This window comes from Trachypithecus francoisi, unplaced genomic scaffold (genome assembly GCF_009764315.1).
Source record: "Trachypithecus francoisi isolate TF-2019V2 unplaced genomic scaffold, Tfra_2.0 Lachesis_group4, whole genome shotgun sequence".
NCBI classification, from domain to species: Eukaryota; Metazoa; Chordata; class Mammalia; order Primates; family Cercopithecidae; genus Trachypithecus; species Trachypithecus francoisi.
Genome location: NW_022681469.1, coordinates 1706992 through 1721107, shown reverse-complemented (window position 1 = coordinate 1721107; position 14116 = coordinate 1706992). Strand labels below are relative to the sequence as shown.

Genomic DNA, 14116 nt, shown 5'->3' with positions numbered 1-14116 from the left:
CACTTTTGTGACTATGCAACTGGGCTCATATTACTAGCTGCAACATCACAAAAATGACACTGGCCACCGCTAATTAGCTGGCAAGGTAAGGGTTTGTCCATTTTACCGTGAGCAGCGTTAGTGAGCGCCATTGCACACAGCAAGAAGGGAGAGAGTAATACGAGAGAGAGAGAGAGAGAGAGAGAGAGAGAGAGAGAGAGAGAGAGAATTTAAAGCAAAGCCCTCACATGTGATGCTAATTATCTCTTAGCAGTTTCTCTTTAAAGTGTAAATGTGCTCCCTCTGGGCTCCAGAAATATTTAATTACACATCTCGGTGCCTGGCGAAGGCGCCAGGCCAGAGTGAGAATGCCTCGTCTATTGTTCAAAGATAAGAAACCCTGTAGCATGAAGATGGCCGGTGTCTTCAGAAGTGGTCTCACCTTTCTGGTTGAGAAATCGGGGTGGCTATTTTATAGAGAAAATCTACCACCGGCAATGCGTGTCTAAGTGTGAAGCTTTCACTCAAACCCACTGTCTAGGTAACACATGAAAGGCGGCCTTGGCTGAAATGCTGGGCAGTGCCAGGTAAGGCAGGCAAGAAAAGCTTTCTACTCCGACGTGGCTTTCAAAACCGTGTCTGGGGGTTCATTAACTTTTGAATTTAACAAAAACCTTCTTAGGCTGTATCTCCTCAGACCGTGGAACAAGGGAAATTCGGGAATCCCATTTTTCTTGGTGATGAATCGTAAACACAGAGGGTTGGTGATGTACATGTTCCAGTCCATATATGGATATGGATGTAGCAACGTGCCCATATGCATATATGTGCAAACACACTGGATGAACACAAAGACGGGGTGTTAAGATGAATTGCTGTCTTTGTAGCTACATCCATTTTGCCAGGAATGACCGCTTTTTGAAGACTCTATTTCAGGAAATTATGTAAGATTTCCATATAGTATGTCTTTAGAAATAAATCTGTGTTGAGAAAATGTACATAATGGCCAGGAAATCAGGGTGGGCAGGGAAGGAACTGTGTACAGTAGTTGTTTTAGGAACTGTGTATAGTAGTTGTACTCAGGACTCTGGATCCACGCTCTGCGTCCCCAGGGAAGGTGATGGCAGGCAGGGGCCACTGAGTGTGTGCTGTGGCTGCGACACCAGATTTGTGTGTCTCCTTGGAGGGGCTCTTGATTGATTGCTATTGATTCAAATTACAAAAAACTGTATTTTGCTTTTCAATGTAGACTAAAAGGCAAAAGAAATTGTATCGTAATAAGCTTCAGAAATTCAAGAATTCCACAGAGAATTCCAAATCCCTTCTTTATGACAGTCCTGGTCTTGCTAACCTCCCTCCAGTGACGTAACTGTAGACCCAAGGATGAGTGACTGTTAACAATCAAGTCACTTTATGATAGAGGCACAGCACTGGATTAAAATGCATTTGGTTCTTATTCTCCTTGTTTGGATATTTATCTCTTTTCCTCAACAGGCAGCCTTCTGGTCAGTTAAATGTAAGATATATTCTATACAATTTAGAGCTTGGTCATTGATGCTGTTGACAATTTCATTTTCCTTGTGGTGGTTCATTCGCTAAGCACCACCACCTAGCCAGTGTGGACCGACTGTTTATCACAATCAAAGCTGTGGTCTTAAATGCTGCCTTTTTTTTTTTTCATTGTCAATTTCTTCCTGTAAGACAGAGTCTAGCATTCATTTCAACAGTTCAATAAATACACTCTAAAACCAGACAACTTACTGGGTGACCAGTGGACTGGAGCAATGGACAAAAAACTGAATTTTTTTAAAAAGGTCAGTTTCAAAATAGCCCTAAAAATATAGACAGCCACGGGCTAAGTGTCTCCAGGCTTTCCTGCAAGATCACCCAGGGTGGTTTCTGGGCCTGCACTTGTTACCTCTTTCCACCACGCAGCCAGATGAGAATCCAACTGAAAATCCGAGCTTTATCCATCAGTATCCTGTGGCTCATACGCTTTAGGCTCTTTGTCAGTGGAAGAATCTTATCAAAAATAATGGCCCTATTTCCACAATTCTAAGATGCCTATTCCCCCTCACATTTTAATAACTCTGAAACTAGAAAATCACTCACAATTAACACGTGCCGTTAATGGAGACTTCCTACCTCTCGCTTCCCTTCCCTTCCCCCTGCAGTGCTGACACAGACGCTGCCCTTGGCGCGAGGGGCATCTTAGAAGCACAGAAAGCTGGCATCACTCCCCCTCTGCCGCGCACTCAGCGCACACTGCCCTGCCAGCCGGCTGTGCGTTATACCTGCGGAAGTCCAGGAGGGATCTTGAGGAGGAGGGGACTCCTCGGTCATACCAACTCAGGAAGTGGAACTGGGTCACGGTGCGCGTCTCGTTGGTCTGCAGGTTCTTCAGATAGAAGCTTCTCACCAGAAAGTCCTCGCACCAGATGTGCTCCGAGACCAGGTTCACCTGGTAGGGAGGGCAGGAGGGAGGGGGACAGAGACAAGTGTGGACATCGTGAACCAAACCGCAGGCACTGAGGAGCCCAGGGCCATGTCTGACGAGAGAAGCTGGTGCTGCAAAGAGGCCCCATTTCACAGCACAGGGGGGTTCCCTCGGCTTCACGGCCCCCTCCCACCTTCCCAATGTTAACACTTATGCTAAAGATAGCTCTGTGTGAGTGTGTGTGCTTAATGTTATTTAGGGGCTTGAGCATCACATAATTTTTTTAAAAGTTACAATCCAAAAGTATCCTACTTTTTGTCTTTTGCATGTCCATGTTATATAAACCCTTAAAGAAAGGAACCAGAGAAAAATTACACTTTTAAACAAAACCAGCGACACAACTATGTGTTCTGCTAAATGGTTCCACTCTACGTGAGACTCCATCGTGATGTGCACGCCTGGATCTAGAACAGGAAAAGCAAAAGGCTCACAAGGCACGCTGATGTGAACCCGAGCGCAGGCACTTCCCAGCCTAAGCGTTTCTACAGGAACCCCAAAGCCACAGCTGTGTGGTTTAGGGTTCACACTTAAGCCTCTAACTCACTTCCTCCTGTGGAGCTTCGGCATTCTCACTCCGTTTAATGCCAAACAGAATCAAAGCATGCATTCTAGTGCTGGCTTAATTGCCTATGTTTATTTAGTTCATTCTTGACATGGGCAGAAAATCCAGCGAGATAAATAAACTGGTCAGCAGGTTATCCTCAAATAAAAAGGTCACATGATCCAGCCACAAAACTCCAAGCAGAGCCACGGGGAGGCCACACGGCTCAGGCACTGGCATCAAGGATGGGAGCCAGGTTCTTTTTAAAGACGGACCCCACTTAAAGTCCTGTTATATGGGACCGGGACCATGCTGTGAGGCAAATGTTTTTCTACTCTGTCAACATTTGGATTTAGAAAATCTAAAAAATAAAAACCACACCACATTCCCAGGGTCTGGTTCATGACCGCACAGCCGTGTGAAGCATCCACATGCGCAGTATGGCCCCTGGGGGTGGCTCAGCCTCCATCCCCTGAACTTGGGGGGTGCTGAGCCTCCCTGCACGGGGCCAGGCTGCTGGGGCCATAACGAATCCCATTCAGAGGAGGAGCGGGGCCCAAGTGCTCCTCGTCCAGCTGGCGGGTCCCGGCCTGGGTGGTTCTGGTCCGAGTACCTCATAGATGTGGTAGAGGTTGGAGCCTTCATCTGGCCAGTAGTGGTAGCACTGCCGGACGCCGTTCTCCGTGAGGGGCGTCAGCATGACGATCACCACGCAGCCACTCTCCCACACCATCTGTGGACAAAGAAGGCCCGTGGCCACCGCGTGACTGTCTCATCACCGCGTGACACGTGTAATTACTGCACTCGGAAGCACAGTCCAAATGTATTCCATTCACAGGACATTTATTTCATTTTCTCAGACATGTTTACTCCGCAGCTGCCTGAGTGTCTCTGAATGCACTGGCCCATACTTTGCATGTTCCATGAAATATTAGAAATCCCTGCAAATTTATCCCATGCCATTTAGAGCTTCCTCAGTTCTAGGTTCAGCTGTGTGGCTTTCCAACTTTTGATCTGTAAAGGAAACTTTCTATAATGCCACACACAACAGCCAGCACTTCTCCAGGTGGTGCAAGTGGAACTCGGCCAACACCCTCGCTTGCTGGTGGCGTCATTCTGCTCACCTAGAGAAATGCTTTGCTTTGTGAAGCTGCTGTCCTATCAGAAGCAGTCTCCGAAGGGCTTCCTTTCAAACTATATCACGGAAAAGCAGCACTGCACTGCTGCAATTTCATTTGTTTATACCGAAATATGGCAACACTATTCAGATTAAAGCAAATACCAAATTGATTTACTAATTCTTATTAGCCACATTGAAACACAATAAACAAAAGCACATTTAAACACACAGAAATCACAAAGACACAAAGTCCTCTGACCTCGCTTCTTTGCAAACACAACTGGCTACTTGTGGCTGTGAGCCCTACATCTTAACATTTACAGCCTAATCACCCAAAACCATTAATCCTGTGGGGCACATTGATGTGGCATTTGTAGATTTTTATTAGCATATTAAATTATAGAGTGAAGAGGGGTCTGCTTTTTCTGCAATGGGTTACATTAACTTGGCAGAAATGTTTGTAAGCAACTGCATTTAGATGTAAATTTGGTATCCAAGACAGTTTCTATTTCTTTTAAAAACAGATACAAAAATCCAGTTAAGATCTTGTTATTTAAAAAACCTTATATCTCAAATATAAAATGCTGTCATCGTAGTGCATGTTACTGAATTTCACATTTATATTTTAAAAATCAGACACATACATGATATTTTCCTCTTTTAATATTGATTTATGTTCTCATGGGGCTGAAATAGGGCACCTCACTGTGTATCATTTACATTGGAAGCTAATGGAACCAACTGAAGTATTTACGAAAAGCCCACAAATAAATATGAATTATGCTCAAATTCGCGCACTTCCTTTCTCCTTAGTGCCCATCCAACAACAAGATGAGAATTCAAAGCGTGTTTCTTACGCTAAGCTTTTCAGGCTTTCAAACCTGCTCCTCCAAATCGGTACTTCCATCACATAACAATTTAATGTGCCTTCAGAAGGTGGAGAAGCTCATGGAAGCCATTACGAAAATGAGGAAAAACACAGATTTTATGAGTGTAATAAAAATACAATGATCTAGACCATAAACTAATCATCCGGCACTCGGCTCCTTGCCGCCCAAGTGTGACATTACGGAGCCCCGTCGACTGGGGGGATCCGCGCGGCCTGGAAGCCGCGCTCATTGGCTCTGGCGTCCGCCCTTCATTACGGGGCGCCTTCCCGGCTCTCTGAAGATTTGGTTAAGATTAAATCCAAATGAAACTTAATTTAAACAAACAATCCCAAAGGCGCTCTGGGGAATAATATTTCTTTTTAGGTCACTGTGTATAAAAGCAGAGAGGGGAATTTACTAAATCAAACAAATAGGCAGCCCTACTGGGTACCAATATTACAAGCTGTTCACGGATCTGATTACATTATCTTGTGTTCCTTCGAATCGGTACATAGCAACCCAATCTAGGAGGGGAACTACGGCATTTCTCCATCTGTTTCCAGCCTTCAACAGCAGTGCCTGAGCAGTTAACCTCACAGTACATCGCAAAAATCCGTTTGGATTTTGGTACGAATACAGAATATCAGTAAAAATCCCAGTCAAGTAAGGTTCAATTTCTAATCGGGGAGAAGTTTCACTATTTTCTTTCTCATTGGCTTGGTCTTTGTTTACAGGTGAAATACAGAAAGTGCTCACCCCTGGCACCTGTGACCTCATTTGGATACAGGATTTTCAGACGTAATCAAGTTAAGATTGGTTTGTGTTACAAATCTTTGAGAAATGTATAACTTTCTCTTTCAGGAAGTAAATAATGGCCCAGGGTCCTTATTTAATCTTCATGTAGTTCATTAAAATAGGCAGTTTACAAAACTGTATTGTTGAATTCCAGAAATGACCATTTCTAGCACTTCCTGTTTGGTGAAGGGTAAGAGAACACGGCCCCCACGGCCACGTGCACAGCTGAGCACTTGCACACCCGAACACCTGCACACCCAAGCTCCTGCACACCTGAGCCCCTGCACAGCCGAGCACCTGCACAGCCAAACACCTGCACACCCGAGCACCTGCACACCCAAGCCCTTGCACAGCCGAGCCCCTGCACAGTCGAACACCCGCACAGCCGAGCACCCGCACACCCGAGCACCCCCACACCCGAGCACCTGCACACCGGAGCACCTACACAGCTAAGCACCTGCACACCCAAACACCTACACAGCCGAGCACCTGCACAGCCAAACACCTGCACACCCGAGCACCTGCACACCCGAGCCCCTGCACACCCGAGCCCCTGCACAGTCGAACACCCGCACAGCCGAGCACCCGCACAGCCGAGCACCTGCACACCCGAGCACCTGCACACCAGAGCACCTACACAGCTAAGCACCTGCACAGCCAAACACCTACACAGCCGAGCACCTGCACAGCCGAGCACCTGTACACCCGAACATCTGCACACCCAAGCACCTGCACAGCTGAGCACCTGCACAGCCAAGCACCTGCACAGCCGAGCACCTGCACAGCCGAGCACCTGCGCAGCCGAGCACTTGCACAAGTGAGCACCTGCACACCCGAACACCTGCCCCCCCGAGCACCTGCACAGTTGAGCACCTGCACACCCGAGCACCTGCACACCGGATCACCGGCACACCGGAGCACCGACACAGCCAAGCACCTGCACACCCAAACACCTGCACAGCCGAGCACCTGCACACTCAAACACCTGCACAGATGAGCACCTGCACAGACGAGCACCTGCGCAGCCGAGCACCTGCACACCCGAACACCTGCACACCAGAGCACCTGCACAGCCAAGCCCCTGCACACCCGAGCCCCTGCACAGCTGAGCACCTGCACACCGAGCACCTGCACAGTCGAGCACCTACACACCCGAGCACCTGCACACCGGAGCACCGACACAGCCAAGCACCTGCACACCTGAACACCTGCACAGCCGAGCACATGCACACCCAAACATCTGCACAGCCAAGCACCTGCACAGACAAGCGCCTGCACACCCGAACACCTGCACACCAGAGCACCTGCACAGCCAAGCCCCTGCACACCCGAGCCCCTGCACAGCTGAGCACCTGCACACCCGAGCACCTGCACAGTCGAGCACCTACACACCCGAGCACCTGCACACCAGAGCACCGACACAGCCAAGCACCTGCACACCTGAACACCTGCACAGCCGAGCACATGCACACCCAAACACCTGCACAGCCGAGCACCTGCACACTCAAACACCTGCACAGACGAGCACCTGCACAGACGAGCACCTGCGCAGCCGAGCACCTGCACACCCGAACACCTGCACACCAGAGCACCTGCACAGCCAAGCCCCTGCACACCCGAGCCCCTGCACAGCTGAGCACCTGCACACCCGAGCACCTGCACAGTCGAGCACCTACACACCCGAGCACCTGCACACCGGAGCACCGACACAGCCAAGCACCTGCACACCTGAACACCTGCACAGCCGAGCACATGCACACCCAAACATCTGCACAGCCAAGCACCTGCACAGACAAGCGCCTGCACACCCGAACACCTGCACACCTGAGCCTCTGCACAGCCGAGCACCTACACACCCGAGCACCTGTACACCCGAGCACCTGCACAGCCAAACACCTGCACAGCTGAGCACCTACACACCCGAGAACCTGCACAAGTGAGCACCTGCACACCCGAGCACCTACACACCCGAGCACCTGCATACCTGAACACCTGCACACCCGAGCATCTGCACAGCCAAGCCCCTGCACACCCAAACGCCTGCACACCCAAGCCCCTGCACACCCGAACACCTGCCCACCCAAGTGCCTGCACACCCGAAAGCCTGCACTGCCAAGTCCCTGCACACCTGAACGCCTGCACACCCAAACACCTGCATACCCGAGCACCTGTTGTGTATCAGGCACTTGGCTGGAGGTGCTGGAGGGGCAGACCCCGACCTCGGCTGGTGGCAGTGTCCCTGGGCACTGTGGGATTCCATAGCCACCCACAACACCCTCAGACTGCAGGGTTAGAGTCTGGGGTTACCCCTCCTGGAGCAGAAGCAGGTGCCACCATCCACCACCAGCCCTGGATCGAACCAAAGCCACCAACATGGACTGAGAATGAGCCGGAAGTGCCGGATCCCAAGTGCAGACAGCTGGCACCACACTTCAGAGAAGAACTGACCCTTCCCCATTATACACGCTTCTTCAATGCAGCGTCCCCATGCCTCGGCATCCCCCTTGAAGGCTCTAGCCATGCCAGCTCTGTGGGCCTGGGGTGGGGAGGGGAGTGACATTGCGCTTTGCTGTTTATGATTCCAGCAGGAATGGAAGTGGTCAGCCCAGTGGTTCTCAGAGACCACCAAACACTGGGGTTAAAGCCTGCAGCCAGGCTCTGTGAGCCCAACCCATCCCGATGCGCCCGGCAGGGGCACAGCAGCTTGCGGTGGTGTCTCCTGATGGCTGTTCAGCAGCAGCAAGTGGACAAATTCAGTAATTCGGACAGTGATCCAACGAACAAGAAATGCAGACTTCAGCTGTTATTTGACCTGAGTAAGTTTACTGACGGTAGATTTAAAAACCATATTGTTGTTTGTTACAGGTTCAACGCTGTCCTCCCCACAGCCTATATTGACGTCCTAACCCCTGGTACCTATGAATGTGGCCTTATTTGGAAACAGGATCTTTGCAGATGCAACTGAGCCAAGAGTGGGTCCCAATCCAACGTGACTGTGTCCTTAGAAGAAAAGGGAAACACCTCAAGAAGGCACAGACACAGAGAGCGGCCATGCGCAGACAGGCAGAGACGGAGCGTTGTGGCCACCCAAGCCACACCCCGGATGGCAGGCAGCCACAGGAAGTTGCAGGGGCTGTGTGGGATCTTCCCCTGCAGGCTTTGGAGAGTGTGGCCCTGTTCACACCTGGATCTCAGACTTCCAGGCTCCAGAACTGCGAGGGGACGTGCTCCTATTGTTTCAAAACAACCAGTTTGCGGTACCTTGTGATGTCAGCCCTAGTAACAGATGCACCCGCTGCAACTTCACTCTCTCCTTCACCCATCAAATCACCCACAGGTGTGGAACAATGGCCACCCCCGCCTACGCTTCCTATCAACACCGATGGAGAGGAACACAGGGCCTCTTCACTCTAGGTCCTTTTTGAGTGCTAAGTATTTAATCAGCAAACAAACAAAAAACAAATGACCCAACTAAAAGTGGGCAAGGGATCTGAACAAACATTTCTCCAAAGAAGACAGACAAATGGCCCACAGGTACGTGAAAAGGGGCTGAATGTCATCAGGGAAATGCAAATCACAACCACAGGCACTGGCACCTCGTGCCTGTCGGGATGGCTGCCACCGAAAAGAGGAGGATGGCAAGTGGTGGAGAGGATGTGAAGGAGAGGGAACCTTACACACTATACCGTAGCAATGTGAGTGAGGGCAGCCTTTACAGAAAACAGTATGGAGGGTGGCTCCCAGTATGGAGGTGCTGGGATTACATGGTGGCTCACACCTGTAATCCCAGCACTTTGGGAGGCCAAGGTGGGTGGATCACGAGGTCAGGAGTTTGAGACCAGCCTGACCAACATGGTGAAACCCTGTCTCTACTAAAAATACAAAAATTAGCCGGGCATGATGGTGTGCACCTATAGTCCCAGCTACTCAGGAGGCGAGGCAGGAGAATCTCCTGAACCTGGGAGGTGGAGGTTGCAGTGAGCTGAGATCATGCCATTGCACTCCAGCCTGGGCAACAAGAGTAAAACTCCATCTCGAAAAAACAAAAAGCAAAAAGCAGTATGGAGAGCCTCAAACAATTACACAGAACCACCGTATGATCCAGTAATCCCACTTCTGGGTATAGACCCAAAGGAAATAAAATCAGTGTGTGGAAGGAACATCAGCACCCCTTTGTTTATTGCAGAACTATTCACAATAAAGATTCGGAACAACCCACATGTCCGTCAATGGATAATGGATAAAGAAAATGTGGTATATACACAATGAAATATTATTCAGCCTTAAGAAAGAATGAACTCCTGTCATTTTTGACAACATGGATGAACCTGGAGGACACGACGTTAAATGAAATAAGCCGGACACAGAAGGACAGGCACCCCATGATCTCAATCACACGTGGCACCTAAAAAGGATGAACTCAGGGACAGAGTAGAAGGGGGGCTCCCAGGGCCTGGGGCTGGGGGCGGAATGGGGAGCGATTGATCCAAAGGTAGAAACTTTCAGTAGAGGATGGCTGAATTCTGGAGACCTGGCATTCAACATGGTGACTGTAGTTAATAAGAGTGTTGGGCACAGAGATGTGCCGGGAGAGTAGACTTCAGATTCTCTCATCACACACAAAGTAAAGGTAACTACGCGAGGAGACATGTATTCATTAACTTGACTGTGGTCATCATTCATAATGTCTGCGTGTGTTAGAACATCAGGCTGTACACCTTAAACACATACAATTAAAAATAACTCAACTGGGTGCGGGGGCTCGCATCTCTAATCCCAGCAACTGGGCGTGGGGGCTTGCACCTCTAATCCCAGCACTTTGGGAGGCCGAGGCAGACGAATCACTTGAGGTCAGGAATTCGAGACCAGTCTTGCCAACATGGCAAAACCCTGTCTTTACTAAAAATAGAAAACTAGCCGGGCGTATTGGTGGGTGCCTGTAATCCCAGCTACTTGGGAGGCTGAGGCAGGAGAACTGCTTGTACCTAGGAGGTATAAGAGGTACAGAGGTTGCAGTGAGCTGAGATCATACCACTGCACGCAAGCCTGGGTGACAGAATGAGACTCTGTTTCAAACACACACACACAGACACATACACACTTAAAAAAAGCTCTTTTGAAGCTCCACTAAGATCTGATTTAAGGAAAGATGATCAATCTGAAATACTGAAACATTTGAGCTGGATGTGGTGGTGTGCACCTGTAGTCCCAGCTACTTGGGAGGCTGAGGAGGATCATTTGAGCCCAGGAGTTCAGGACCAGCCTGGGCAACATAGTGAGATCCCATCTCTGAAAAACAAAAGAAAAAACTGAAATAGTGAAACCCCAGGCCATTTTCTCTACAAAACATCCCTGGGCCCCTTCAGAAGGAAAGCTTCTCCTCCTTCTACTTAGATCTTTTGTGATGCGTCCCTTCCTGCCTGTATTAGTCCTGTCTTTGCCATTATGTCTTTCCTCTGCCAGACGATCATCTCTTTAAAGACTCCATCCTAGACCAGTTACCTTTTCTACCCTCCATGGCATCTAACAGATGCTTCATTGAAGACAATTCACATTTCTAAGAGGCCATTTGGATATTTATGTAAAAAAAAATAACTAAAAGAAAATGTTATCAAAGGCTCGCATGGCAGAAGTCCTCCAGGACTTGCTTAAATGTACAGACAAATGTTCAGTTTTTAAAAAAACAAGCATAGCCGGGCATGGTGGCTCACACCTGTAATCCCAGCACTTTGGGAGGCCAAAGTGGGCGGATCACAAGGTCAGGAGATTGAGACCATCCTGTCTAACACGGTGAAAACCTGTCTCTACTAAAAATACAAAAAGTTAGCTGGGCGTGGTGGTGGGCACCTGTAGTCCCAGCTACTCGGGAGGCTGAGGCAGGAGAATGGCGTGAACCCAGGAGGCGGAGCTTGCAGTGAGCTGAGATCATGCCACTGAACTCCAGACTGTCTCAAAAACAAAACAAAACAAAACAAACAAACAAACAAAACCAAGCATAGTAACTGCATCCTGCTGAAGCAGTTGCCATAAAGATGCCTTCCCCCCAGAGCAGGTGCAGGGCCCACGCAATTCTGCTGCACAGCTCATTTCTGTTCATTTCTGTTGCGAGTGTCCTCTCGTGGGCTGAATGGAGGTTTAGCCTTATAAAGACGACGCAGCTAAATTTAAAAGGAGTCAGTTAACGGGAAAACACTTGCATTTCACTCCTTAGGAGCTCACCAACACTGGGAAGTTAAACTCTGTGGTCTGAAACAGATTAAAGAGGAAGAGATAGTGTGTGTGACATCTTTTGCAGGGGAAACCCTTCAACCCCACTCTCACCCTGCCTAGAGGACAGTCCTAAGAAATGAAGCTTCAGCCTTCACAGCTCTGGTTTCGTGAGAGTCACGGCTCCAGGCCACGCCGTGCACCTTTGGACACGGTAATATAACCCAACGCAGGGTGACAAAACCTTTGTGATGCCGTCCATGACCGACTCATTTTGCACCTACCTGGCTTTTTTTTTTTTTTTTTTTTTTAGTAAACAAAGATGTCAGTGTGGGATTCATTTAGGGATGACATGGTGAGGTGACGTAGCCCACACACACGTCAGCAGTGCTGATGGAAAGGCTGATGAGGGGGTGGCAGGAGGAACCCCCCTGTGCCACCGTCAGATTGACGCCTGTGCCGCCTTGCAGCCCCATCCCACGGCAGAGGAGCAGCCGCAGCAACCTCTGGGACTTTTCCACCAGCAGTATTTCTGCCCGGGAGGAAAAGCAAGCCTCAGAACGAGAAGGACTTGCCACTCCACCGAAGTCGGGTCTGCGTCCTCTGGGAAAGACTCACAGCCTGCTTGTGTGCGAGCAGACCCCGTGTGGCTTGGTGTGGCCACCCTGCCGTGTAGGGGTTCCACAGTGGGAACGCACACTCACACACTGGACTTCTTCTCCACCCAGCCTTTGTGTGACCACCGTGGGTGGCTTTGTGATCAGGCATTGGACCCGCACAGGAAGTCACCTGGCCCAGGCGTCACTGAGATTCCCTGTGGCCTCTGCCTGTGCTCGAGTTCCCGGTTAAACATGCGCCTGGTCTCCTTGCGGGGAGCTGCCGCACTGGGCGGCCTTTCCTTTTCAATATCAGGACCTGACATAAATGCATCAGATCTAGTTGTGAAGCAAGAGAGGAAGAGGAAGAGGAATAGGAAGGGCATTCCCACTGTGGGAACCCCTACACGGCAGGGTGGCCACACCAAGCCACACGGGGTCTGCTGGCACACAAGCAGGCTGTGAGTCTTTCCCAGAGGACGCAGACCCGACTTCGGTGGAGTGGCAAGTCCTTCTCGTTCTGAGGCTTGCTCTTCCTCCTGGGCAGAAATACTGCTGGTGGAAAAGTCCCAGACAGAGGAGGAGTCCCAGGTGGAGGAGGAGTGGGGAGAGGAGGAGCTGGGCGGGGGCTGGGAAGCAATCACACACAGGAGCAGCAGAGCCTGCTGTTCTCAGCTGGGAGCCATAAGAATCAGTCGGAAAGGAATCTTGGACCTGTCCTTTCTATTGGAGTCCCATTTTAAATTCTGCACGTGTGTGGCGAGAGACCAACCGACCATCTTTGCACTGTCTCGAGCAGAACCACAGACAAGCTTCAAGGTCACAGGTTTCAAACCCAAAATTTAGATAAGGTAACGTGAGAAACAGTTTCTTTCACCTTTAAAGGTTTGTGAATTTATGAATGAAAAAAGTCCAGTAAGACCAAACCTTTGAAATATAACAATGCCCTGGAAAGTCTCGGGCATGTGGTTAAAGTACGTATCAATCACGGACATGAAAAATCAAGTTTTTCCTAAGAAATTAACTGAGAACACAACTCTCGTGCTTCCCTTTAATCAAGTAACATGCCTTAAAATCAACCCAACTGTGAGGTAGCAGGATCCGAAGTCACTTCCCTCTGCTAACCTCCTGAGCCTCTTCACTCCACAGTCAGTGAGATCTGCAGACGGTTCCCTCTCACGTCAGCCACTGTCCGGGGGTGGAACAGGGTGATGAGCCGCAAGGACTGGGGGATGTTCTTATGCTCTTGGAGCCAGACCACTTAGGGTAACCACAGACCCAGAGCAGACACTGTGGCCCCGGGCTGGACACATCTGACAAGAAAGGAGGCTGCCAGACACTGGGTCTGTCCTGGAGACTCAGGGCCCCTGCTGCTGGATGCTGGGTCTGTCCTGGACATTCAGGGCCCCCGCTGCTGGACACCAGGCCTGTCTTGGAGACTCACGGTCCCTGCTGCTAGGCACTGGGCCTGTCCTGGAGACTCAGGGCCCCTGCTACTGGACACCAGGCCTG

At 49.9% G+C, this 14116-nt stretch overlaps 1 protein-coding gene across 2 annotated transcripts in view; it reads right to left on the bottom strand.

Moving 5' to 3' along the window:
• Positions 1-14116, bottom strand: part of PTPRN2 (protein tyrosine phosphatase receptor type N2) — a 981520-nt gene that overhangs the window by 30949 nt on the left and 936455 nt on the right. For both annotated transcript variants that reach the window (XM_033192278.1, XM_033192279.1), the window contains 2 exons: positions 3631-3750; positions 2274-2440 (listed from right to left, as the gene is read on the bottom strand). In XM_033192278.1, coding sequence (XP_033048169.1) covers positions 2274-2440; positions 3631-3750 — 287 coding nt within the window. The remainder of the gene's footprint in view (positions 1-2273; positions 2441-3630; positions 3751-14116) is intronic.